The sequence below is a fragment of the Scyliorhinus torazame genome, chromosome 11 (assembly GCF_047496885.1).
Source record: "Scyliorhinus torazame isolate Kashiwa2021f chromosome 11, sScyTor2.1, whole genome shotgun sequence".
Lineage (NCBI taxonomy): Eukaryota > Metazoa > Chordata > Chondrichthyes > Carcharhiniformes > Scyliorhinidae > Scyliorhinus > Scyliorhinus torazame.
In genome coordinates, this window is record NC_092717.1 from 250,806,407 (window position 1) to 250,831,457 (window position 25,051).

Below are 25,051 nucleotides of genomic sequence, written 5' to 3' on the forward strand. Positions count from 1 at the left end.
TCAACACTTCCTGGTGGCTTCCACCACCTCCTCCGGTAGCGAGTTCCAGGCACCCACTACCCTCCGTGTAAAAAACTTGCCTCGTACATCTACTCTAAACCTTGCCCCTCTCACCTTAAACCTATGCCCCCTAGTAATTGACCCCTCTACCCTGGGGAAAAGCCTCTGACTATCCACTCTGTCTAAGCCCCTCATAATTTTGTAGACCTCTATCAGGTCGCCCCTCAACCTCCTTCGTTCCAGTGAGAACAAACCGAGTTTATTCAATCGCTCCTCATAGCTAATGCCCCCCATACCAGGCAACATTCTGGTAAATCTCTTCTGCACTCTCTCTAAAGCCTCCACATCCTTCTGGTAGTGTGGCGACCAGAATTGAACACTATTAATGGAGGCAGGGGATGGAGGCAGGACCCGGTCTTTCCTGGCAGAATGGTGAACAGTGCATCGGGAGCAGCACAGCACTATGGCAGAAAGTTGTTACCCTCACCCCGAGGTCTCTGCCGAATTGAAGACTGCCTTGCGCACTCCACTCAGTGCCATTCGGGTTTGACGCCAGCGTAATTTTCAGTTGGCATGACACAAGATTGGAAGGCCTGACTGGATGCCAGTGGGCAGCTGTCTTAAGGAGCATTCATGAGATGTAATTGAAGGTTGCGCCACCTGCCAGCAGGAAGAGTGACCCGCCATTAACCCACCAGTGGGAGAATTGCAACGCGATTTGACGCCAGCGGGATTTTAACTTTCTGCCTCTCGCCAGATTCTTCATGCCTCCCGCCACCAAACTCGTCACGAGCAGGTTGGGAGAATTCCACCCATGATCTTATTGAAATTACAGGGAGGTTGGGCAGTACGGTGGCTCAGTGGGTTAGCACCGCTGCCTCACGGCGCCAAAGTCCCAGTTTCGATCCTGGCTCTGGGTCACTGTCCACGTGGAGTTTGCACATTCTCCCCGTGTCAGCGTGGGTTTCGCCCCCACAACCCAAAGATGTGCAGGGTAGGTGGATTGGCCACGCTAAAATTGCCACTTAATTGGAAAAAATAAATTGGGTACTCTAAATTTATTTTTAAAAAGAAATTACGGGGAGGTAGTGGCTTAGTGCCACTGGGCTAGTAATCCAGAGGCCCAGGAAAATGCTCTGGGGGACCCGGGTTCAAATCCCACCATGGCAGGTGGCAAGATATGAATTTGATAAAAATCTAGAATGAAAAGTCTGTGCAATGTCGGGCCTTTTATGAAGAATAGGTGATATATTTCCAAGTTAGGATTGTGTGTGAGTGATGGGGAACTTGCAGATGGTGGTAATCCAATCAGTCTGATGTCCTTGTTCTTGGTGGTAGAGGTCGGGGTTCAGAATGAGTAGGGGACTGGGACGAGCTAAATTGCTCTTGTGGACAGTTGGGACAACTCAACGAGCTGATAGGCCTCCTTCTGTGATGTCACAATTTTATTCTATTCTAGATGTTGTTGAAGGAGCTTTGGTGAGATGCTGCAGTGCATCATGTGGGCGGTAAACACGGCTGCCACTGTGCGTCAGTGGTGGGAGGGAATATTTAAGGTGAAGGATTGGGTACTAATCAAGTGGGCTGCTTTGTCTTGAATGGTGTCTAGCGTTTTGAGTACAGCTGGAGCCACACATACCCAGACAAGTAAACAGTATTCGATCACACACCTGACTTCAGACTTGTGGATGGTGGACATGTTTTGGGGAATCAGAAGGTGAGTTACTTTCCACAGAATTCCCAGCCTTTGATCTGCGCTTGTAGCTCCAGTGTATATGTGACTGGTCCACTTCAGTTTCTGGTTAATGGCAACACCCAACATGTTGACAGTAGGGGATTCAGCCATTGAATGTCATGGGAAAATGGTTATTTCTCCTTGTTGGGAATGGTCTTTGCCTGGCACTTGTGTGGCGTGAATGTTATTTTCTACTTTTCAGCCCAAGCCTGAACTTTGTCCAGGTCTTGTTGCATATTGACACGGACTGCTTTATTATCGGAGGAGTTATAAATGGGACAGGAATCTATGGAATCACAAATGAATATCCTCTTCCGTTCAATAAGATCAGCAATGTTCCCAAGTTCTTCTGATCTTCTGAGCTCATAATGAAGGGAAGGTCATTAAGAAGCACAGGAGATGGTTGGGCCTCAGACACGGCCCTGACTGAAACACCGAAGCCACATGTGGCCCAGTCTGCGGAGGCGCGTCAGGTTCCCTTCCCTGTATCTATCACACACCTTACTTGAGACCTGTGGACATGTTTTGGGGAATCAGAAGGCGAGTTGCTTTCCACAGAATTCCCAGCCTTTGATCCGCTCTTGTAGCTCCAGTGTCTATGTGACTGGTCCACTTCAGTTTCTGGTGTTTATGACAATCCAGCAGCTTTCATGAAGATTTTCCTGGTGCCACAACACAATTTACCAGATTTATTCAATCAATTTCACAGCACGTCCGTGGGATTTGAACTCAAGAGCTGTTGTGCTCGTCCAGGAGCAGAACCACAGCAATACTGTACCCAATAAGGAACAAGTTAATCCAGTCTATTCTTAATCATTCAAAGTACATTTTGGATTGGGTCTAGCAAAGATCCACATCAGGCACCACGGGTTAAATAGCCTCCTCCTGGGCTGCATCTATCCCTCTGATCCTCACACAAACACTGTTTCTTTTAATCACTTCCTGTTCTTGCCATAACCAGCTTGTTCGCTACCCAGAATCTACAAGCTGAGAAGGTTACAGTGAAGCCAAAATCAGCCTGGCATGAACCATTTACAGTGACAATCTCGAAGATAAGAAAAATAAGAGCAGTATAGTTGTGGAAACACCACCACCCACAGGTTCCCCTCCGAGGCACATATAGAAACATCAGACTTCAGAGGAGGAGGCCATTCGGCCTTTGAATCAGCTCTGCTAGTCAGTGAGGTCATGCCTGGTCCGGTTGTGGTCTCCCTGGTGCTAGGGTCAAGGATGTCTCGGAGCGGAGGATGTCTGGAGGGGAAGATAAACAGCCAGTGGTCATGGTGCACATTGGGACAAACGATATAGGTTAAAAAAAAAAAGGGATGAGGTCCTAAAAGCAGAATATAGGGAGTTAGGAAGAAAGTTGAGAAGTAGGATCTCAAAGGTAGTGATCTCAGGATTACTACCAGCGCTGTGCGCTAGTCAGAGTAGAAATAGCAGAAAAGATTGGATAAATACGTGGCTGAAGAGGTGGTGTGAGGGGGAGGGTTTCAGATTCTTGGGGCTTTGGGACCTGCTCGAACTGGACGGGTTACACCTGGGCAAGATCGGGACTCATGTCCTTGAGGAGGGGGTACTTTCTAGAGCCCTTGGGGAGGGTTATATTAATATGGCAGGAGGATGGGACCCTATGTAACAATTCAGAGCAGGGGGAGACAAGAACAAGAGAAAAACATAGCAAGGAAAAGTGAGTGGCAGAGAAATCAAGGGCCTGTATCAGATAACAACACTAAAAATAGTAGGGATGGGTCAAGGAACATTAAAAGAATTAGCCGTATGGGGTATGATACAGTTGGGATTACAGCTCCATGGCTCCGAGGTGACAAGTGTTTAGGGTTTAAGGCCAGGGTTTAGAAAACACCAAAATATATTATGAAGTTCACCTGACCTACAACCGCTTATTAATTTTGGTTACGGTGAGCACAAGATCCTGCCTTTCAGGGGTTATTCAACAGAGTTCTTCGGCACTTTAATCAAAAAAACAAGCTTTATCCTAAGGATTTAGTTAACATTTGTATAAGCACACACAGTAAGAATTTTTATCAACTACAAACACAAAGACCCCACACAGCTACAGTAATCTATGTATAACCCTCAATTAATTCCCCCTTAACTGTTCCAATTCGATAGCAACATCCAAGTAAAACTAGAAACCGCTTTTCAAAGGCGTGGCCCAACACACGGCATTCTCACTGGTTGTTATTGATACTCTGTTCCACTTTTCAAACAGCAGGTTTGAATTCCTTCCACAAAGCAATTACCTCTTTTATGTTATCAAGCAGTCTGGAAAGAGCTTTTAAAATTAAGATAGTGAGGCACTTCTTTCACCCTGTGCAGTTCAATCAGTCCAAAACTCAAAGCGAAAGTAAAAACTCTCAGAGCCACAGCCCAGCTCCACCCACACAATGACATAGAACATAGAACAGTACAGCACAGAACAGGCCCTTCGGCCTACGATGTTGTGCCGACCACTTATCCTAATCTAAGATCAACCTAACCTACACCCTTCAATTTACTGCTGTCCATGTGCCTGTCCAAGAGTCGCTTAAATGTCCCTAATGACTCTGACTCCACCACCTCCGCTGGCGGAGATTCCACACACCCACCACTCTCTGTGTAAAGAACCGACTCTGACACCTCCCCTATACCTTCCTCCAATCACTTTATAATTATGTCCCCTCGTGACAGCCAGTTCCGCTCTGGGGAAAAGTCTCTGGCTATCCACTCTATCCATGCCTCTCATCACCTTGTACACCTCTATCATAGAATCATAGAGGTTTACAGCATGGAAACAGGCCCTTCGGCCCAACCAGTCCATGCCGCCCAGTTTTTACCATTAAGCTAGTCCCAGTTGCCCGCACTTGGCCCATAACCCTCTGTACCCATCTTACCCATGTAACTATCTAAATGCTTTTTAAAAGACACAATTGTACCCGCCTCTACTACTACCTCTGGCAGCCCATTCCAGACACTCACTACCCTCTGAGTGAAGAAATTGCCCCTCTGGGCCCTTCTGAATCTCGCCCCTCTCACCTTAAACCTATGCCCTCTAGTTTTAGACTCCCCTACCTTTGGGAAAAGATGTTGACTATCTGCCTTATCTATGCCCATCATTATTTTATAGACCTCTATAAGATCACCCCTAAGCCTCCTACACTCCAGGGAAAAAAGTCCCAGTCTATCCAGCCTCTCCTTATAACTCAAACCATCAAGTCCCGGTAACATCCTAGCAAATCTTTTCTGCACTCTTTCTAGTTTAATAATATCCTTTCTATAATAGGGTGACCAGAACTGCACACAGTATTCCAAGTGTGGCCGTACCAATGTCTTGTACAACTTCAACAAGACATCCCAACTCCTGTATCAATGTTCTGACCAATGAAACCAAGCATGCCGAATGCCTTCTTCACCACCCTGTCCACCTGCGACTCCACCTTCAAGGAGCTATGAACCTGTACTCCTAGATCTTTTTGTTCTATAACTCTCCCCAACGCCATACCATTAACTGAGTAGGTCCTGGCCTGATTCAAACTGCCAAAATGCATCACCTCACATTTATCTAAATTAAACTCCATCTGCCATTCGTCGGCCCACTGGCCTAATTGATCAAGATCCCATTGCAATCCTAGATAACCTTCTTCACTATCCACTGTGCCACCAATCTTGGTGTCATCTGCAAACTTACTAACCATGCCTCCTAAATTCTCATCCAAATCATTAATATAAATCACAAATAACAGTGGACCCAGCACCGATCCCTGAGGCACACCACTGGTCACAGGCCTCCAGTTTGAAAAACAACCCTCTACAACCACCCTCTGTCTTCTGTCGTCCAGCCAATTTTGAATCCAATTGGCAACCTCACCCTGGATCCCGTGAGCTTTAACCTTCTGCAACAACCTACCATGCGGTACCTTGTCAAAGGCTTTGCTAAAGTCCATGTAGACAACGTCTACTGCACTGCCCTCATCTACCTTCTTGGTCACCCCCTCAAAAAACTCAATCAAATTTGTGAGACATGATTTTCCACGCACAAAGCCATGCTGACTGCCCCGAATCAGTCCTTGCCTCTCTAAATGCTTGTAGATCCTGTCTCTCAGAATACCTTCTAGCAACTTACCTACTACAGACGTTAGGCTCACCGGTCTGTAGTTCCCAGGCTTTTCCCTGCTGCCCTTCTTAAACAAGGGCACAACATTCGCTACTCTCCAATCTTCAGGCACCTCACCTGTGGCTGCCGATGATTCAAATATCTCGGTTAGGGGACCCGCAATTTCCTCCCTAGCCTCCCACAACATCCTGGGATACATTTCATCAGGTCCCGGGGATTTATCTACCTTGATGCGCTTTAAGACTTCCAGCACCTCCTCCTCTGTAATATGCACACTTCTCAAGACATCACTATTTATTTCCCTTAGTTTCCTAACATCCATGCCTTTCTCCACCGTGAATACCGATGAGAAATATTCATTCAGGATCTCACCCAACTCTTGTGGCTCTGCACATAGATGTCCTTGTTGATCCTTAAGAGGCCCTACTCTGTCCCTAGTTACTCTTTTTCCCTTTATGTATCTGTAGAAGCTCTTTGGATTCTCCTTTGCATTATTTGCCAAAGCAATTTCATGTCCCCTTTTTGCCCTCCTGATTTCCCTCTTAACTCTATTTCGACAATCTCTATACTCTTCAAGGGATCCACTTGATCCCAGTTGTTTAAGTCACCTCTCTGCCTTCTTCGCTCCAGTGAAAAAACTGAAGCCATGTGATAAGACAAAAATATTTCTTAAAGGGACACTTCCATGACACAAGGATGGGAGCTGAACATTGAGGGCTATGAAGCTTTTAGGAAGGACAGACAGAAAGGAAAAGGTGGTGGAGTTGCATTGTTGATTAAAGAAAATGTGACAGAATATTGAGGAAAGATGTTAGCACAGATAATGTGGAATCTGTATGGGTTAGAACAAAGAACAAAGAAAAGTACAGCACAAGGACAGGCCCTTTGGCCCTCCAAGCCTGCGCCGACCATGCTGCCCATCTAAACTAAAATCTTCGACACTTCCGGGGTCCGTATCCCTCTATTCCCATCCTATTCGTGTATTTGTCAAGATGCCCCTTAAACGTCACTATCGTCCCTGCTTCCACCATCTCCTCCGGCAGCGAGTTTCAGGCACCCACTAGCCTCTGTGTAAAAAACTTGCCTCGTACATCTACTCTAAACCTTGCCCCTCGCACCTTAAACCTATGCCCCCGAGTAATTGACCCCTCTATCCTGGGAAAAAGTCTCTGACTATCCACTCTGTCTATGCCCCTCATAATTTTGTAGACCTCGATCAGGTCACCCCTCAACCTCCTTCGTTCCAGTGAGAACAAACTGAGTTTATTCAACCGCTCCTCATAGCTAATGCCCTCCATACCAGGCAACATTCTGGTAAATCTCTTCTGCACCCTCTCTAAAGCCTCCACATCCTTCTGGTAATGTGGCGACCAGAATTGAACACTATACTCCAAGTGTGGACTAACTAAGGTTCTATACAGCTGCAACATGACTTCCCAATTTTTATACTCAATACCCCGGCCAATGAAGGAAAGCATGGCGTATGCCTTCTTGACTACCTTCTCCACCTGTGTTGCCCCTTTCAGTGACCAGTGGACCTGTACACCAAGATCTCTCTGACTGTCAATACTCTTGAAGGTTCTACCATTCACTGTATCTTCCCTACCTGTATTAGACCTTCCAAAATGCATTACCTCACATTTGTCCGGATTAAACTCCATCTGCCATCTCGCCGCCCATGTCTCCAAACAATCTAAATCCTGCTGTATCCTCTGACAGTCCTCATCGCTATCCGCAATTCCACCAACTTTGTGTCATCCGCAAACTTACTAATCAGACCAGTTACATTTTCCTCCAAATCATTTATATATGCTACTGTTGAGTTAAGAAATATCAAGGAGCAAAAAGCATTCGTAGGGGTGGTATACAGACCCCCAAACTGCAGTGGTAATGTTGGGAAGAGCATCAGACGGGAAATCAGAGATGTGTGTGATAAAGGAACATCTATGATTATGGGTGACTTTAATTTGCATATTCATTGGGTGAGTCAAATTAGTCACAGTGCAATAGAGGAGGAATTTCTGGAGTGTGTACACGGGATGGTTTTCTGGACCAGTGTGTTGAGGAACCAACAGGGGATCAGACCATCGGGGACTGGGTGTTGTGCAATGAGAAAGGATTAGTTGGCAATCTGGTTGTGAGAGAACCCTTGGGAATGAGTGACCATAATATGGTAGAATTTCTTATCAAGGTGAATGGTGAGGCAGCTGATTCTGAGACCAGGGTCCTGAACCTCAATAAAGGTAACTATGATGATATGAGGTATGAGCTGGCTATGACGGACTGGGAAACAATACTGAAAGGAAAGACAGCGGGCAGGCAATGGCAGCATTCAAGGAACGAATAGGTGAACTCCAAAAGTTGTTTATTCCTCTTTGGTGCAAGAGTAGAAAGGGAACTGTGGCCAAACCATGGCTTACAAGGGCAATTAGAGATAGTATTAGATTCAAAGCAGAGGGATACAAATTAGCAAGAAAAAGCAATAGACCTGAGGCTTGGGAACAGTTTAAAATTCAGCAAAGGCAGACCAAGGGATTGATTAAGAAGGGAAAATACAATATGAGAGTAAGCTAGTGGGGAACATAAAAACTAACTGTAAAAGTTTTGATAGGTATGTAAAGAGAAAAACATTAATAAAAATTAATGTAGGCCCCTGACAGTCAGAGACGGGGGATTCATAACAGGGAACAAAGAAATGGCTGAGGAACTAAATTCGTACTTTGCTTCAGTCTTCACAAAGGAAGACATGAATAATGTACCGGATGTTTTGAGAAGCACAAGTTTTAATGAGGAGCTGAAGGAAGTTAGTATTAATAAAAAAATGGTTTGGGGAAAATTAATGGGATTGAAGGCAGACAAATCTCCAGGGCCTGATAATTTTCATCCCAGAGTACTTAAGGAATTGGCCCTAGAAATAGTAAATCCACTGCTGGTCATTTTCCAAATTCTTTGAACTCTGGAATGGTTCCTACAGATTGGAGGGTAGCTAATATAACCCCACTATTCAAAAAGGCATGTAATAATAATAATCTTTATTGTCACAAATAGGCTTACATTAACACTGCAATAAAGTTACTGTGAAAAGCCTCTACTCGCCACATTCCGGTGCCTGTTTGGATACACTGAGGGAGAATTCAGAATGTCCAAATTACCTAACAGCACGTCTTTCGAGACTCGTGGGAGGAAACCGGAGCACCCGGAGGAAACACACGCAGACACGGGGAGAACGTGCAGACTCTGCACAGACAGTGATCCAAGCTGGGAATCGAACCTGGGACCATGGCGCTGTGAAGCAATAGTGCTACAGACTGTGCTACCATGCTGCCCAGGTAGAGAGAAAACAGGGATCTATAGACCATTGAACCTAACGTCGGTAGCGGGCAAGTTGCTGGAGTCCATTATCAAGAATTTCATAGCACATGATGTGGAGGTGCCGGCATTGGACTGGGGTAGGCACAGTAAGAAGTCTTACAACACCAGGTTAAAGTCCAACAGGTTTGTTTTGAATCACTAGCTTTCGGAGCGCTGCTCCTTCCTCACGTGAATGAAGAGGTGGGTTCCAGAAACATATATAAAGACAAAGTCAAAGATGCAATACGATACTTTGAATGTGAGTCTTTGCAGGTATTTAAGTCTTTACAGGTCCAGATGGTGCGACTGGAGAGAGGGATAATCCCAGGTTAAAGAGGTGTGAATTGTCTCAAGCCAGGACAGTTGGTAGGATTTCGCAAGCCCAGGCCAGATGGTGGGGGGTGAATGTAATGCGACATGAATCCAAGGTCCCGGTTGAGACCGTACTCATGTGTGCGGAACTTGGCTATCAGTTTCTGCTCGGCGATTCTGCGTTGTCGCGCGTCCTGAAGGCCGCCTTGGAGAACACTTACCCGGAGATCAGAGGCTGAATGCCCTTGACTGCTGAAGTGTTCCCCGACTGGAAGGGAACATTTCTGCCTGGCGATAGTCGCGCGATGTCTATTCATCTGTTATCGCAGTGCCAATGTACTGACGAAAAGTATTTATTTAACTCCTCCACCATTTCCTGCTTCCCCATTATTATTTACCAGTCTCATTCTGAAGTGCCCATCAGGTGATAAATATTTATCTCTATCTGTGCTAACAAGTCTGAGAACACAGATTCAAAAACAGCTTCTTCCCCGCTGTTACCAGTCTCCTAAATGACCCTCTTATGGACTGATCTGATTGATACTACACTCCTGTATGCTTCACCCGATGCCAGTGTCTATGTATTTACATTGTGGACCTTGTGTTGCCCTATTATGTATTTTCTTTTCTCCTTGTGTACTTTCTTTTCATGTACTAAATGATCTGTTGAGCTGTTCGCAGAAAAATACTTTTCACTGTACCTCGGTCCACGTGACAATAAACAAATCCAAATCCAAAATCCAATTCATTCTTTGTGTTCCAAACTCTGCATTTAGATACAGGGCTCTGAACCTTTTTTATTTATGAGAATGGATTGAAGAGGTTGGGATTGTTCTCCTTGGAGAGAAGGCTGAGGGGAGATTTGATAGAGATGGGCAGCACGGTATCACCGTGGATAGCACTGTAGCTTCACAGCTCCAGGGTCCCAGGTTCGATTCCCGGCTTGGGTCACTGTCTGTGTGGAGTCTGCACGTTCTCCCCGTGTGTGCGTGGGTTTCCTCCGGGTGCTCCGGTTTCCTCCCACAGTCCAAAGACGTGCGGGTTAGGTGGATTGGTCTGCTAAATTGCCCTTAGTGTCCAAAAGAAGGTGTGGGGGGGTTATTGGGTTACGGGGATAGGGTGGAAGTGAGGGCTTAAGTGGGTCGGGCAGACTGGATGGGCCGAATGGCCTCCTTCTGCACTGTGTGTTCTTTGTTCAAAATCATGACGGGGTTGGATACAGTTGCTAGGGAAAAATATTTCTCCCGCATTAATCTTTAAGCCATGCACTCATCCCTCTAATCTTATCTGCCCAAAGCCAATTTGCTTGTGGCTCTGGTGAGAATCCAAAGATTATTACCCTTGAGATTTTGCTTTCTATTTCACTCCTAGCTGCTCTACTGCCTCAGCAGAAGTTCTTTCCCCGTCCTACTGATGTACATGGACCATGACAAGAGGGTCCTCCCTCCCACTGTCCGTTCCTCTCCTGTCCAGGGCAGATGTTCCGAACCCTGGCACCGGGCACGAAACACAGCCGGCTGGACTCTTGCTCCTGGAGAAGAGGCAGAGAACTGTCTCTATTCGCCCAACTATACGATCCGTACTACCCTTGCATTCCTATTTACTCCCCGTGCATGAAATGTCTTCCTGTACCACAGTGCCCCAGGTCAGTTTTACTCATCCACTCTGCAGCCCCACTCTCATTCAAACAAGCTAAAATAACCGAATCCTGACTTGGAACAAGATCGTTGTTCCTTCCCTGTCGCTGGGTCCAAATCCTGGAGCTCCGTTTGTAACAGCACTGTGGGAGTACCTCCACCACAGGGCCTGACTACAGCAAGTCGAGGAGGAGGCTCACCACAACCTTTCAAGAGCAATTTGGGCTAGGCCATGTTCACGGTGAAACTTGGCTTGAGAGTGGGAACAGGTAACAATTCCTCTCTTGCCTCTCTGAGTTTCACGATAGATCCTTCTCCCATTTTTTCCCATTCTTTAATTTCAAACCCCCACCTTATTCTACACAGGTGGTGAACTCTCCCAATTGACCGTCTGTCTTGCCTCAATCTTGACAGCTGGATGGGGATTGAACTTTGCAACTTCCTGTCCTCTGTGCTGCAGTGTTAAACATGTTAAACACCTTCAGCGTACCTGGGTGTCCTTGTGCACCATTCGCTGAAGGTAAGCATGCAGGTGCAGCAGGCGGTAAAGAAGGCTAATGGTATGTTGGCCTTCATAGCGAGAGGTTTAGAGTATAGAAGCAGGGATGTGTTGCTGCAATTATACAGGGCCTTGGTGAGGCCACACCTGGAGTATTGTGGGCAGTTTTGGTCTCCTTCTCTGAGGAAGGATGTTCTTGCTCTCGAGGGAGAGCAGCGAAGGTTTACCAGACTGATTCCAGGGATGGCGGGACTGCCATATGAGGGGAGATTGACTAGGTTGGGATTGTTCTCGCTGGAGTTCAGAAGAATGAGGGGGGATCTATCATAGAATGTACAGTGCAGAAGGAGGCCATTCGGCCCATCGAGTCTGCACCGGCTCTTTGAAAGAGCACCCTACCCAAGCCCACACCATCCCCATAACCCAGTAACCCCACCCAACACTAAGGGCAATTTTAGACACTAAGGGCAATTTATCATGGCCAATCCACCTAACCTGCACATCTTTGGACTGTGGGAGGAAACCGGAGCACCCGGAGGAAACCCACGAACACACGGGGAGGATGTGCAGACTCCGCACAGACAGTGACCCAAGCCGGGAATCGAACCTGAGACCCTGGTGCTGTGAAGCAACTGTGCTAACCACCATGCTACCGTGCTGCCCTAAAAGAGACTTATAAAATTCTAACAGGACTAGACAAGGTAGATGCAGGGAAGATGTTCCCAATGGTGGGTGTGTCCAGAACCAGGGGTCACAGTCTGAGGATTCAGGGTAAACCATTTCGGACAGAGATAAGGAGACATTTCTTCACACAAAGAGTGGTGAGCCTGTGGAATTCATTCCCACAGGAAGTAGTTGATGCTGAAACTGTGAATATATTCAGGAGGCGGCTGGATATCGCACTTGGGGAGAATGGGATCAAAGGCTATGGGGAGAAAGCAGGATGAGGCTATTGAGTTGGATGATCAGCCGTGATTGTGATGAATGACGAAGCAGGCTCGAAGGGCCAAAAGGCCTCCTCCTGCTCCTATCTTCTATGTATGTATCTATGTGTGTACGTTGCGGTGTCAATGGTACTGAGGCGGGGGGTCAGATGCACACGAACCCGAGCTCAAAACACTCCGGACCACGTTTGATCGGCTGGTCTTGGAGTACAGTTACTTACGATTACTGCCCAAATCAGTGCAGTGAGTTCGGGCTGTAGAAACCTCCAAAACACCTTCCAGTTAAATTCAGGTGCAGGCTGCTTGGATTTTTGAACTTTACACCTTTGGCCTTCTTCACAGTGAGCAATGTTGTTGTGGAGCCTCAGACACAGTGTTATTAGCCCAGGCGTGGCCACCAATAGGAAGGCACTACGAGTCCTCACGGGGCCCTGCAGCCAGCCACTCACTCGCTGTCTGATGCTGTTTCTCGACTCATTCAACAACTGTAAGAAGAAACTGCATTCGGAAACCTTCATACCTCGAGGATGTCTCCAACATCGCTGGCCCCAGCTCAGGCAGTGCCTACAAGACACACAATTCACAACTCAAACATCAACAAGTTCAGTTCAAGAAAACAAAACACGCCGAGTTCAACAAGGCTTCCACCTTTGTGAGTGATCTGAGCCTCACCTTCTTACCTTGCCCCTGCCGAGTCTCACCTCCTCACAATGCCCCCCACTACTCCGGCGCCTGTTCGGGTCCACAGAGGGAGAATTCAGAATGTCCAATTCACCTAACAGCGCGTCTTTCAGGACTTGTGGCAGGAAACCGGAGCACCCGGGGGAAACCCACGCAGACACGGACTCCGCACAGACAGTGACCCAAGCGGGAATCTTTGGGTCTGTGAAGCAACAGTGCTAACTACTGCCACCTCCTTCTGCACTGTAGGGATTCTATGGTTCTATGTGGTCATCGGAAGGAAGATTAAGAAGTGAAGAAGTATATGTGCATTCCCTCATTCATGCTGGCACGTCAGACACAAAGAATACAATGAATAGGAATGCCAGCAGGCCATTCGGCCCCTCAAACCTGCTCCACAATTCAATAACATCATGACTGATCTGTTCGTGTTGCGAATTCCACGTCCCATCTCCCTCCAATAACCTCAGATTCCCTTGCTTAACATGAATCTATCTATCTCTGCCTTAAAAATATCCAATCATCCCACCTCTGCTGACTTCTGAGGGAGAGAGACCCATAGTTGCAAAACTTTCCAAGACAAAAGAAGCCGTTCTCATCTGAAAACACACAGCGAGCAGGGGCAATGGCAGTTCCCCGATGCAGCTCCTTTCCTTTAGGTTAAAATCCGGGACAGTGCATCAGCAAGGACATGGTCCAGTCCTGGGATTTTGAAGGTTCAGATGACTGGAGAGAATTTGAAATTGGTCTACGTGTAGAGATCTGTACACCTAGATCTCCCTGACTGTCAATACTCTTGAGGGTGACTTCCGGTTGCGGCTATGCGGAGCTAAGTCGCACATTCGGCGGCTCCCGCAAAAACTGACTTTTGGGCTCTTTTCGGGGACCCTAACGTCACTTTTTCGAGGTTTCCCGGTGTGGGAGGGAGATTACAACAATCCCCCGATAGTTTCTGGCTTTTACCAGGAGCGGGGCGACTAAAAAGGTGGTGGTGGACCCGAAGAAGGTGCGAGGAAAGAAGAACAAAATGGCGGCGGGCGGAGACCAGGCAGCGTGGATGCAGTGGGCGCAGGAGCAACAGGAGGGTATCCAGCGCTGCTTCAGAGAGATTAAAGCGGACCTGCTAGAGCCGATGAAGACTTCTATTGATAAGCTGCTGGAGACACAGACGGCCCAGGGGGTGGCGATCCGCGAGGCCCGACAATAGATCTCCGACAACAAGGACGAAGTCTTAGTCCTGGCGGTAAAGGTGGAGGCGCACGAGGCGCTCCACAAGAAATGGCAGGAGCGGTTCGAGGAGATGGAGAATCGGTTGAGGCGGAAGAATCTGCGGATTCTGGGCCTCCCGGAGGGGCTGGATGTGGGGGCCTATGTGGTCACCATGTTGAACTCGCTGATGGGAGCGGGGTCCTTCCAGGGGCCCCTGAAGCTGGAAGGGGTCCATAGAGTGTTGGCGAGGAGGCCCAAGGCTCACGAGCCTCCGCGGGCAGTGCTGGTGCGGTTCCATCGGTTCGTCGATCGGGAGTGTGTGCTCAGGTGGGCCAAGAAGGAGAGGAGCAGCAGGTGGGAGAGCGCGGAGTTTCGAATATACCAGGACTGGAGTGCGGAGATGGCGAAGAGGGCCGGGTACAATCGAGCGAAGGCGGTGCTGCACAGGAAGGGGGTGAAGTTTGGCATGTTGCAGCCGGCGCGACTGTGGGTCACCCACAAGGACCGGCACCATTATTTTGAGTCTCCGGAGGAGGCGTGGGCCTTTGTTCAGGCCGAGAAGTTGGACACAGACTGAGGGTCGGGAGGGGCGTTTGGGGATTGCGGTTGATATTTTACTTTTTGAGGGGGGGTCCTTCGCTCTTGGTTTCTTTTTTTTTCTTTTGTGTTTTTCTTTTTCTGGTCGGTGAGGGTGGTTAGGGTGGGTTGCGTTGGTCGGGGGGGCTCTTGGCGGGGGGGTAAGCAAAGGGAACAGGGGTGGATGGCCGGCGGTGAGATGGGGCCCTGCGGGGAGGGGGAGGCCCAAGACGGGGGTGAGGGGACTGGGACTGTAAAAGGAGCTGCGTCAGAGGTGGCGAGGCCGGGTAGGTGGAAAGCGCGGGCTTTTTCCCGCGCTGAAGACTGGAGGGGGCAGGGCCGGGACGGGGAAGCAAGGGTTGTTTCCCGCACTTAGGATGGAAGGGGGAGGGGGAGAGCCTGTGGATGGGGAATGGAAGAGGAGGGTGTGTCACACAATGGGAGGAGTCGAAGGAGAGGCGGGAAAGGCCGTGGTCAGCAGGAGTCAGCTGACTTGCGGAAGTGCAATGGGGGGAGTAAAACAGCTAGGATGAGTCCTAGCCGGGGGGCGGGGGTGGGTGGGTGGGTGGTGGTGGCTGGCCGAGGAGGGGTTATGGCTAGTCGGCGGGGGAGGGGAGCGGGTAGCCCCCTGATCCGGCTGATAACCTGGAATGTAAGGGGACTGAATGGGCCGGTTAAGCAGGCCCGCGTCTTCGCGCACCTGAAGGGGCTGAAGGCGGAGGTGGTTATGCTCCAGGAGACACACCTGAAGGTGGCCGACCAGGTAAGATTGAGGAAAGGGTGGGTAGGTCAGGTGTTTCATTCGGGGCTGGATGCCAAAAATCGAGGGGTGGCGATCTTGGTGGGAAAGAAGGTGTCATTCGAGGCGTCGAGCATTGTGGCAGATAATGGCGGTAGGTACGTAATGGTAAGTTGCAGGGAGAGAGGGTGGTACTGGTCAATGTGTATGCCCCGAACTGGAACGATGCGGGTTTTATGCGGCGCACGTTGGGTCGGATCCCAGACTTGGAAGTGGGGGGCCTGATAATGGGTGGAGACTTTAACACGGTGTTGGATCCTGCACTGGATCGCTCCAGGTCTAGGACAGGTAGGAAGCCGGCGGCGGCTAGAGTGTTGAGGGGGTTTATGGACCAGATGGGAGGGGTGGACCCTTGGAGATTTGCAAGGCCGGGGGTGAGGGAATTTTCATTCTTCTCACATGTCCATAAGGCTTATTCCCGAATCGACTTTTTTATTTTGAGTAGGGCGCTGATAGCGAGAGTAGAGGATACCGAGAACTCGGCGATAGCCATTTCGGATCACGCCCCGCATTGGGTGGACTTGGAGCTGGGGGAGGAGAGGGACCAGCGCCCGCTGTGGCGCTTGGAGGTGGGGCTGTTGGCGGACAAGGAGGTGAGCGAGCGGGTCCGTGGAAGTATAGAGAGGTACTTGGAGACCAACGACAACGGGGAGGTCTGAGTGGGGATGGTATGGGAGGCACTGAAGGCGGTGGTTAGGGGAGAGCTGATCTCCATTTGGGCCCACAAGAAGAGGAGGGAGCGGCGCATCAGCTTCGGAAGCGGGACGCAGCTAGGGAGATCGGGGGAGTTAAGGACAGGGGAGGGAGTGTGGTGCGGAGTGGGGTTGGCATCAATGGGGTCTTCAGGGACTTCTATGAGGAATTGTACTGGTCCGAGCCCCCACTGGAGGAGGGAGGGATGGGCCGCTTCCTGGACCAATTGAGGTTTCCAAAGGTGGAAGAGGGACTGGTGGCGGGACTGGGGGCCCCGATTGGGCTGGAGGAACTGGTCAAAGGGATAGGAAGCATGCAGGCGGGGAAGGCACCAGGGCCGGACGGTTTCCCGGTCAAATTCTATAAAAAGTATATGGACCTGTTGGGCCCGTTGCTAGTTAGGACCTTCAATGAGGCAAGGGAGGGGGGGGGGGGGCTTTGCCCCCGACGATGTCCCGGGCACTGATCTCCTTGATCCTGAAGCAGGACAAGGATCCCCTGCAGTGTGGGTCTTACAGACCGATTTCGTTGTTAAACGTAGATGCCAAGGTGCTGGCGAAGGTCTTAGCCACGAGGATTGTGTGCCGCAGATCATCCACGAAGACCAGACGGGGTTCGTGAAGGGGAGGCAGTTGAATGCGAATGTGCGGAGGCTTTTGAACGTTATCATGATGCCGGCGAGGGAGGGGGAGGCGGAGATAGAGGTGGTGATGGACGCTGAGAAAGCCTTCGATAGGGTAGAGTGGGGGTACCTGTGGGAGGTGCTGAAGAGGTTTGGGTTTGGGGAGGGGTTTGTCAGGTGGGTTAGGCTGTTGTATGAGGTCCCGATGGCGAGTCTGGCCACAAACAGGAGGAGGTCCGAGTACTTTCGGTTGCACCGAGGGACGAGGCAGGGGAGCCGGGAGTGCAGGAGGCGAAAGAGGCCGGAATTCTGCCCTTTGCGTCCCTGGTAGCCCGGCGAAGGATTCTCCTTCAGTGGAAAGATGCGAGGCCCCCAAGCATGGAATCCTGGATCAGCGATATGGCGGGGTTTATTAAGTTGGAGAGGGTGAAATTTGCCTTGAGAGGGTCGGTACAAGGGTTCTTTAGGCGGTGGCAGCCGTTCTTAGACTTCCTGGCAGAGCGGTAGACATTGGCCAATGGCAGCAGCAACTCGGGGGGGGGGGGGGGGGGGGGGGGGGGGGTTTTACTTTATTTTATTTTTATTTTTGTTTTCGTTATTTACACTGGAGGGTCTGAGGGGGTGTATATACCTGTTGTGTTAAGTCGGGGTGTCAATGTTAATTTATTATTTATGTACAGGGGGAGGGGGTATGGAGGGTTGCTTTTCTAGACTGTGTTTTGTACTTAACCCTGTTGGGTTCCTTTTTCATTTTGTTATTGATATTTTATGAAAACCTTAATAAAAATTATTTGTAAAAAAAAAAATACTCTTGAGGGTTCTACCATTCACTGTCTATTCCCTACCTGTATTAGACCTTCCAAAATGCATTACCTCACATTTGTCCGGATTAAACTCCATCTGCCATCTCTCCGCCCAAGTCTCCAGACAATCTAAATCCTGCTGTATCCTCCGACAGTCCTCATCGCTATCCGCAATTCCACCGACCTTTGTGTCATCCGCAAACTTACTAATCAGACCAGTTACGTTTTCCTCCAAATCATTTATATATATTACAAACAGCAAAGGTCCCAGCACAGATTCCTGCGGAACACCCCTAGTCACAGTCCTGCAATCAGAAAAATACCCTTCCATTGCTACTCTCTGCCTTCTATGACCTAGCCAGTTCTGAATCTATAGGCCTCCGAAAAGTTCCAGAGATGTAGAGGAGAGGATTGCAAAGATGATTCTGGATAGGAGCGAAAGCAACAGGGTAGTTGTTATGGGGGACTTTAACTTTCCAAATATTGATTGGAAACGCTATAGTTCGAGTACATTAGATGGGTCCGTTTTTGTCCAATGTGTGCAGGAGGGTTTCCTGACACAGTATGTAGATAGGCCAATGAGAGGCAAGGCCATATTGGCTTTGGTACTGGGTAATGAACCAGGACAGGTGTTAGACTTAGAGGTAGGTGAGCACTTTGGTGATAGTGACCACAATTCGATTACGTTTACTTTAGTGATGGAAAGGGATAGGTATATACCGCAGGGCAAGAGTTATGTCTGGGGGAAAGGCAATTATGATGCGATGAGGCAAGACGTAGGACACATCGGATGGAGAGGAAAACTGCAGTGGATGGGCACAATGGAAATGTGGAGCTTGTTCAAGGAACAGCTACTGCATGTCCTTGATAAGTATGTACCTGTCAGGCAGGGAGGAAGTGGTCGAGTGAGGGAACCGTGGTTTACTAAAGCAGTCGAAACACTTGTCAAGAGGAAGAATGAGACTTATGTAAAGATGAGACATGAAGGTTCAGTTAGGGTGCTCGAGAGTTACAAGATAGCTAGGAAGGACCTAAAGAGAGAGCTAAGAAGAGCCAGGAGGGGACATGAGAAGTCTTTAGCAGGTAGGATCAAGGATAACCCTAAAGCTTTCTATAGATATGTCAGGAATAAAAGAATGACTAGGGTAAGAGTAGGGCCAGTCAAGGACAGTAGTGGGAAGTTGTGCTTGGAGTCCGAGGAGATAGGAGAGGTGCTAAATGATTATTTTTCGTCAGTATTCACACAGGAAAAAGACAATGTTGTCGAGGAGAATACTGAGATTCAGTCTACTAGACTAGAAGGGCTTGAGGTTCATAAGGAGGAGGTGTTAGCAATTCTGGAAAGTGTGAAAATAGATAAGTCACCTGGGCCGGATGGGATTTATCCTAGGATTCTCTGGGAAGCTAGGGAGGAGATTGCTGAGCCTTTGGCCTTGGTCTTTAAGTCATCTTTGTCGACAGGAATAGTGCCAGAAGACTGGAGGATAGCAAATGTTGTCCCCTTGTTCAAGAAGGGGAGGAGAGATAACCCCGGTAACTATAGACCAGTGAGCCTTACTTCTGTTGTGGGAAAAATCTTGGAAAGGTTTATAAGAGATAGGATGTATAATCATCTGGAAAGGAATAATTTGATTAAAGATAGTCAACACGGTTTTGTGAAGGGTAGATTGTGTCTCACAAACCTTATAGAGTTCTTTGAGAAGGTGACCAAACAGGTGGATGAGGGTAAAGCAGTTGATGTGGTGTATATGGATTTCAGTAAAGCGTTTGATAAGATTCCCCATGGTAGGCTACTGCAGAAAATACGGAGGCATGGGATTCAGGATGATTTAGCAGTTTGGATCAGAAATTGGCTAGCTGGACTTCCGGTTGCGGCGAGGATGAGCTAGCCGCACGTTTCGGCGGCTCCAGCTCCGACGGATCTTCGGGCTCTTTTAAGAGCCCCAACGGGGATTTTGCCGGCCGAATAACCCGGTGTGGGGCGTATGGGAAGGGAGTCTCCCCCCGAACGACGAAAGGAAAAACCGGCGGCGGCGGCTGCAGCCCGAAGAATCTTCAACCACAAGGTCAGAGGGAGTGGAGAACAAAATGGCGGCGGAGAAATCGCAGGCGACATGGGGGCCTGAGCAGGATGAAGTAGTGAGACGGTGCGTGGACCTGCTGAAGAAGGAGGTACTGACCCCGATGTTGCAGGCAATTGAGGGGCTTAAGGAGACTTTAAAGACCCAGGAGACTGAGCTCCGCGTGGTGGAGCAGAAGGTGTCAGATATGGAGGACGAGGTCCTGGGCCTGGCGGTTCAGACCCGGACTCACGAGGCACTTCATAAAAAGTGTGCTGACAGGATTGAGGCCCTTGAAAACGGAGCGCGAAGGAAGAACCTTAGGATGCTAGGTCTCCCTGAGGGTGTGGAAGGGGTGGACTGTGGAGCGTACGCAAGTAAGATGCTGAGCTCACTGATGGGTGCTGAGGCCCCTGCGGGCCCCATGGAGGTGGAGTGGGCAAATCGGATCCCGGCGAGAAGACCAAAAGCGGAAGAACCACCGAGGGCGATAATCGTGCGATTTTACCGCCTTAAGGACAGAGAAGAGGTCCTGAGATGGGCTAAAAAGGTGCGGAGTAGCAGATGGGAGAATGCAGTGGTACGGATATACCAGGATTGGAGTGCGGAGGTGGCGAGAAGGAGGGCGAGCTTCAACCGAGCCAAAGAGGTTTTGCACAAAAGGAAGGTGAAGTTTGGGATGCTGCAGCCAGCAAGACTATGGGTCACGTGTCAGGAGAGACACTATTATTTCGAGACGGCAGAAGAAGCATGGTCCTTCATCAACGAAGAGAAACTGGACGGAAACTGAGGGACTGATGCTGCAGGGAATTGTTATTGTTATTGTTTTTGATGATGTTATGGTGAAAGTTATTCGAGAAGTAAACAGGGAAGGGGGGAGACACTGGGGAAATGTGGGCGCCGGTGAGGGGGGAAAGACGGGACATAGTCGGAGAATGGGGAAGGGGAGGGGGAGGGGAAAGGGAGCTGCGCCATAAGAGGTGGGTCAGGTAAAGGGATGTTCCCGCGCCAGAAAGAATAAGGCGGGAAAACAAGCGCAAGGCGGATGGGAGTTCCCTCACACCGGGGGGGTCGAGGAGTGAGCAGGAGTAGCCGGGGTCAGTTGAAGTCAGCTGACTTACGGAAGTGGTATGGGGGAGCAATCAAGCTAGAAAGAGATCTAGCGGGGGGGACGGGGGACCCGGGGGGGGGGGGGGGGGGGCAACTGGGTTGCTGCTGCGGAAATCCAAAAGGAAATGGCTAAAGAGTGGGTGGTCGGGGACGGTGTGCGGCGCTGGGGGAGCGAGCGGGAGCGCGGAGGTGGGATATGGGACTGGCCTAGAGAAGGTAATGGCTAGTCGACAAGGGAGGGGGGCAGGTAGCCCCCTAGTGAGGCTGATCACGTGGAACGTGAGAGGCCTGAATGGACCGATAAAAAGGGCCCGAGCGCTCGCGCATTTGAAAGGACTAAGGGCAGACATGGTTATGCTCCAAGAGACGCACCTAAAGGTGGCGGACCAAGAGAGGCTAAGGAAAGGATGGGTCGGACAGGTGTTCCACTCAGGACTGGACGCAAAGAACAGAGGGGTGGCCATTTTGGTGGGGAAACAGGTAGCATTTGAAGCAAAGAACATCGTAGCAGATAGCGGAGGTAGATATGTAATGGTGAGTGGTAGGCTGGACGGAATGGAGGTCGTGTTGGTTAATGTGTATGCCCCAAATTGGGACGATGCGGGATTCATGAGACGGATGCTGGGGCGCATACCGGACCTGGAGGCAGGAAATTTGATTTTAGGAGGGGACTTCAATACGGTGCTGGACCCGGGGCTAGATAGATCCAGCTCAAGGACCGGAAGAAGGCCGGCAGCGGCCAAGGTACTTAAGGGGTTTATGGACCAAATGGGGGGAGTGGATCCATGGCGATTTCTTAAGCCTAGGGCTAGGGAGTATTCCTTCTTCTCCCATGTCCATAAAGTGTGCTCCCGGATAGATTTTTTTGTTTTAGGAAGGTCGTTGATCTCTGGGGTGGAAGAAGCTGAATACTCAGCCATAGCGGTTTCGGATCATGCCCCACATTGGGTGGACCTGGAAGTAGGAGAGGACAGGGAGCAGAGAACACTCTGGCGATTAGATGTGGGACTGATGGCGGATGAGGGAGTGTGTGCAAGAGTGAGGGGGTGTATTGAGAGATACCTGGAGGTCAATGACGACGGCAAGGTCCCTGTGGGAGTGGTCTGGGAAGCACTAAAAGCGGTGGTCAGAGGAGAGCTGATCTCTATTGGGGCCCACAAAAGGAAAACAGAGGCCAAGGAAAGGGATAGACTACTTGGGGAGATTTTAAGGGTGGACAGGGAATTTGCAGAGACCCCGGAGGAGGAGCTGTACAGGGAGAGGAGACGACTCCAGACCGAGTTTGACCTTCTGACCACCAGAAAGGCGGAGGTACTGTGGAGGAAGACACAGGGGAGGAGGTATGAATATGGGGAAAAGGCTAGTCGCCTGCTGGCGCACCAACTGCGAAAGAGGGCAGCAGCGAGGGAGATAGGAGGAATTAGGGATGAAAGGGGAGACACTGTGCGAAGGGCAGGAAAGATAAATGAGGTGTTTCAGACCTTTTATGAGGAACTGTATAGGTCTCAACCCCCAGAGGGGAAGGAGGGGATGCGGCAGTTCCTGGACCAATTGAGGTTCCCGAAAGTGGAGGAGCAGGAGGTGGCAGGCCTGGGGGCGCCGATTGAGGTGGACGAGGTTATTAAGGGACTGGGAAGCATGCAAGCAGGGAAGGCTCCGGGGCCGGACGGGTTGCCGGTGGAATACTACAGAAAATGTGTGGACTTGTTGGCCCCGTTGATGGCGAGGACGTTCAATGAGGCCAGGGAAGGGGGGACTCTACCCCCGACGATGTCGGAGGCGACGATATCGCTAATTTTGAAGAGAGACAAAGATCCGTTGCAGTGCGGGTCGTATAGACCTATTTCACTATTGAACGTGGACGCCAAGTTGCTGGAAAGGTACTGGCATCGAGGATAGAGGACTGTGTCCCGGGGGTGGTGCACGAAGACCAGACAGGGTTCGTAAAAGGGAGACAACTGAATGTTAACGTGCGACGACTATTAGGGGTGATAATGATGCCCCCAGTGGAGGGGGAGGCAGAGATAGTGGTGGCAATGGACGCAGAGAAGGCATTTGATAGGGTGGAGTGGGAGTATTTATGGGAAGTGTTAAGGAGGTTTGGGTTTGGGAACGGGATTATTTGCTGGGTTAGACTTCTTTATGGGGCACCAACGGCAAGCGTAGTTACAGGTCGACATAGATCGGAGTATTTCCGATTATATAGGGGAACAAGACAGGGATGCCCGCAGTCTCCATTGTTATTTGCGTTGGCAATTGAACCGCTGGCCATGGCGTTGAGAGACTCCAGGAAATGGAGAGGGGTGATTAGAGGGGGAGAAGAACACCAAGTCTCGTTATATGCAGATGACCTACTGTTATACGTGTCGGACCCAGCGGGGGGGATGATAGAGGTTATGCGAATTTTGAGGAGGTTCGGGGAATTCTCGGGGTATAGGCTAAACACGGGGAAGAGTGAATTATTTGTGATACATCCAGGGGACCAGAGTAGAGAGATAGAAGGCTTGCCTCTAAGGAAAGTGGAAAGAAACTTCCGATATCTGGGGATTCAGATCGCTAGGAGCTGGAGAACCGTGCACAGACTTAATCTGACACGGCTGGTAGAACAAATGGAGGAGGACTTCAAGAGGTGGGACATGCAGCCTTTATCGCTGGCGGGTAGGGTGCAAGCAATTAAGATGATGGTCCTCCCGAGGTTCTTATTTGTATTTCAATGTCTCCCTATATTAATCACCAGGACCTTTTTTAATAAAATAGATAGGAGCATCACGAGCTTTGTGTGGGCAGGGAAAGTTCCGAGAGTAAGGAGGGGGTTTCTTCAGCGTAGTAGGGATAGAGGAGGACTGGCACTACCGAACTTGGGAGATTATTATTGGGCCGCCAATGTGGCAATGATACGTAGATGGATGATGGAGGGTGAGGGAGCGGCGTGGAAAAGACTGGAGAGAAAGTCCTGTAAAGGGACGAGTTTAGAGGCGCTGGTGATGGCACCGCTACCGCTCTCACCTAAAAAGTTTACCACGAACCCGGTGGTGGCGGCAACACTGAACATATGGGGACAGTGGAGGCGACAGAGAGGGGTGCGGGGAGCCCTGGTGGGGTCCCCTATCAGGAACAACCATAGGTTCGCCCCAGGAAGAATGGATGGAGGATTTCAGAGCTGGTACCAGTTGGGAATTAGGAAGGTGGGAGATTTATTCATAGATGGGACTTTTGCGAGCTTGGGAGCATTGGAGGAAAAGTATAAGTTACCCCGGGGAAATTTCTTGAGATATATGCAGGTGAGGGCGTTTACTAGACAACAGGTGAGGGAATTTCCGTTGCTCCAGACACAGGGGATACAGGACAGGGTGCTTTCAGGGGTGTGGGTCGGAGAGGGCAAGGTGTCAGAGATTTACAGAGAGATGAGGGAAGAGGGGGAGGAGTCGGTGGGAGAACTAAAGGGAAAGTGGGAAGAAGAACTAGGGGAGGAGATAGAGGAGGGTATGTGGGCTGATGCCCTAAGCAGGGTAAACTCCTCTTCCTCATGCGCCAGGCTTAGCCTGATTCAATTTAAGGTGCTACATAGAGCACACATAACAGGGGCAAGATTGAGCAAGTTCTTTGGAGTGGAGAACAGATGTGGGAGGTGTGGCGGGAGCCCGGCAAACCACGCACATATGTTTTGGGCGTGCCCGGCACTGGAAGGATATTGGAAGGGAGTGACGGGAGTGATCTCGCAGGTGGTGAATGCCCGGGTCAAACCAAGCTGGGGGTTAGCTCTATTTGGAGTTGCGGAAGAGCCGGGAGTGCAGGAGGCGAAAGAGGCCGATGTCGTGGCCTTTGCGTCCCTAGTAGCCCGGCGCAGGATCCTACTTATGTGGAAGGAGGCGAAACCCCCCGGACTGGAGGCCTGGGTAAACGATA

The 25,051-nt window shown here is 49.8% G+C and overlaps 1 protein-coding gene across 1 annotated transcript in view; it reads right to left on the reverse strand.

The window, feature by feature from the left end:
* Positions 1–25,051, reverse strand: part of abcb8 (ATP-binding cassette, sub-family B (MDR/TAP), member 8) — a 166,597-nt gene that overhangs the window by 131,133 nt on the left and 10,413 nt on the right. The window contains exon 2 of the mRNA XM_072468563.1: positions 12,814–13,156. Coding sequence (XP_072324664.1) covers positions 12,814–13,156 — 343 coding nt within the window. The remainder of the gene's footprint in view (positions 1–12,813; positions 13,157–25,051) is intronic.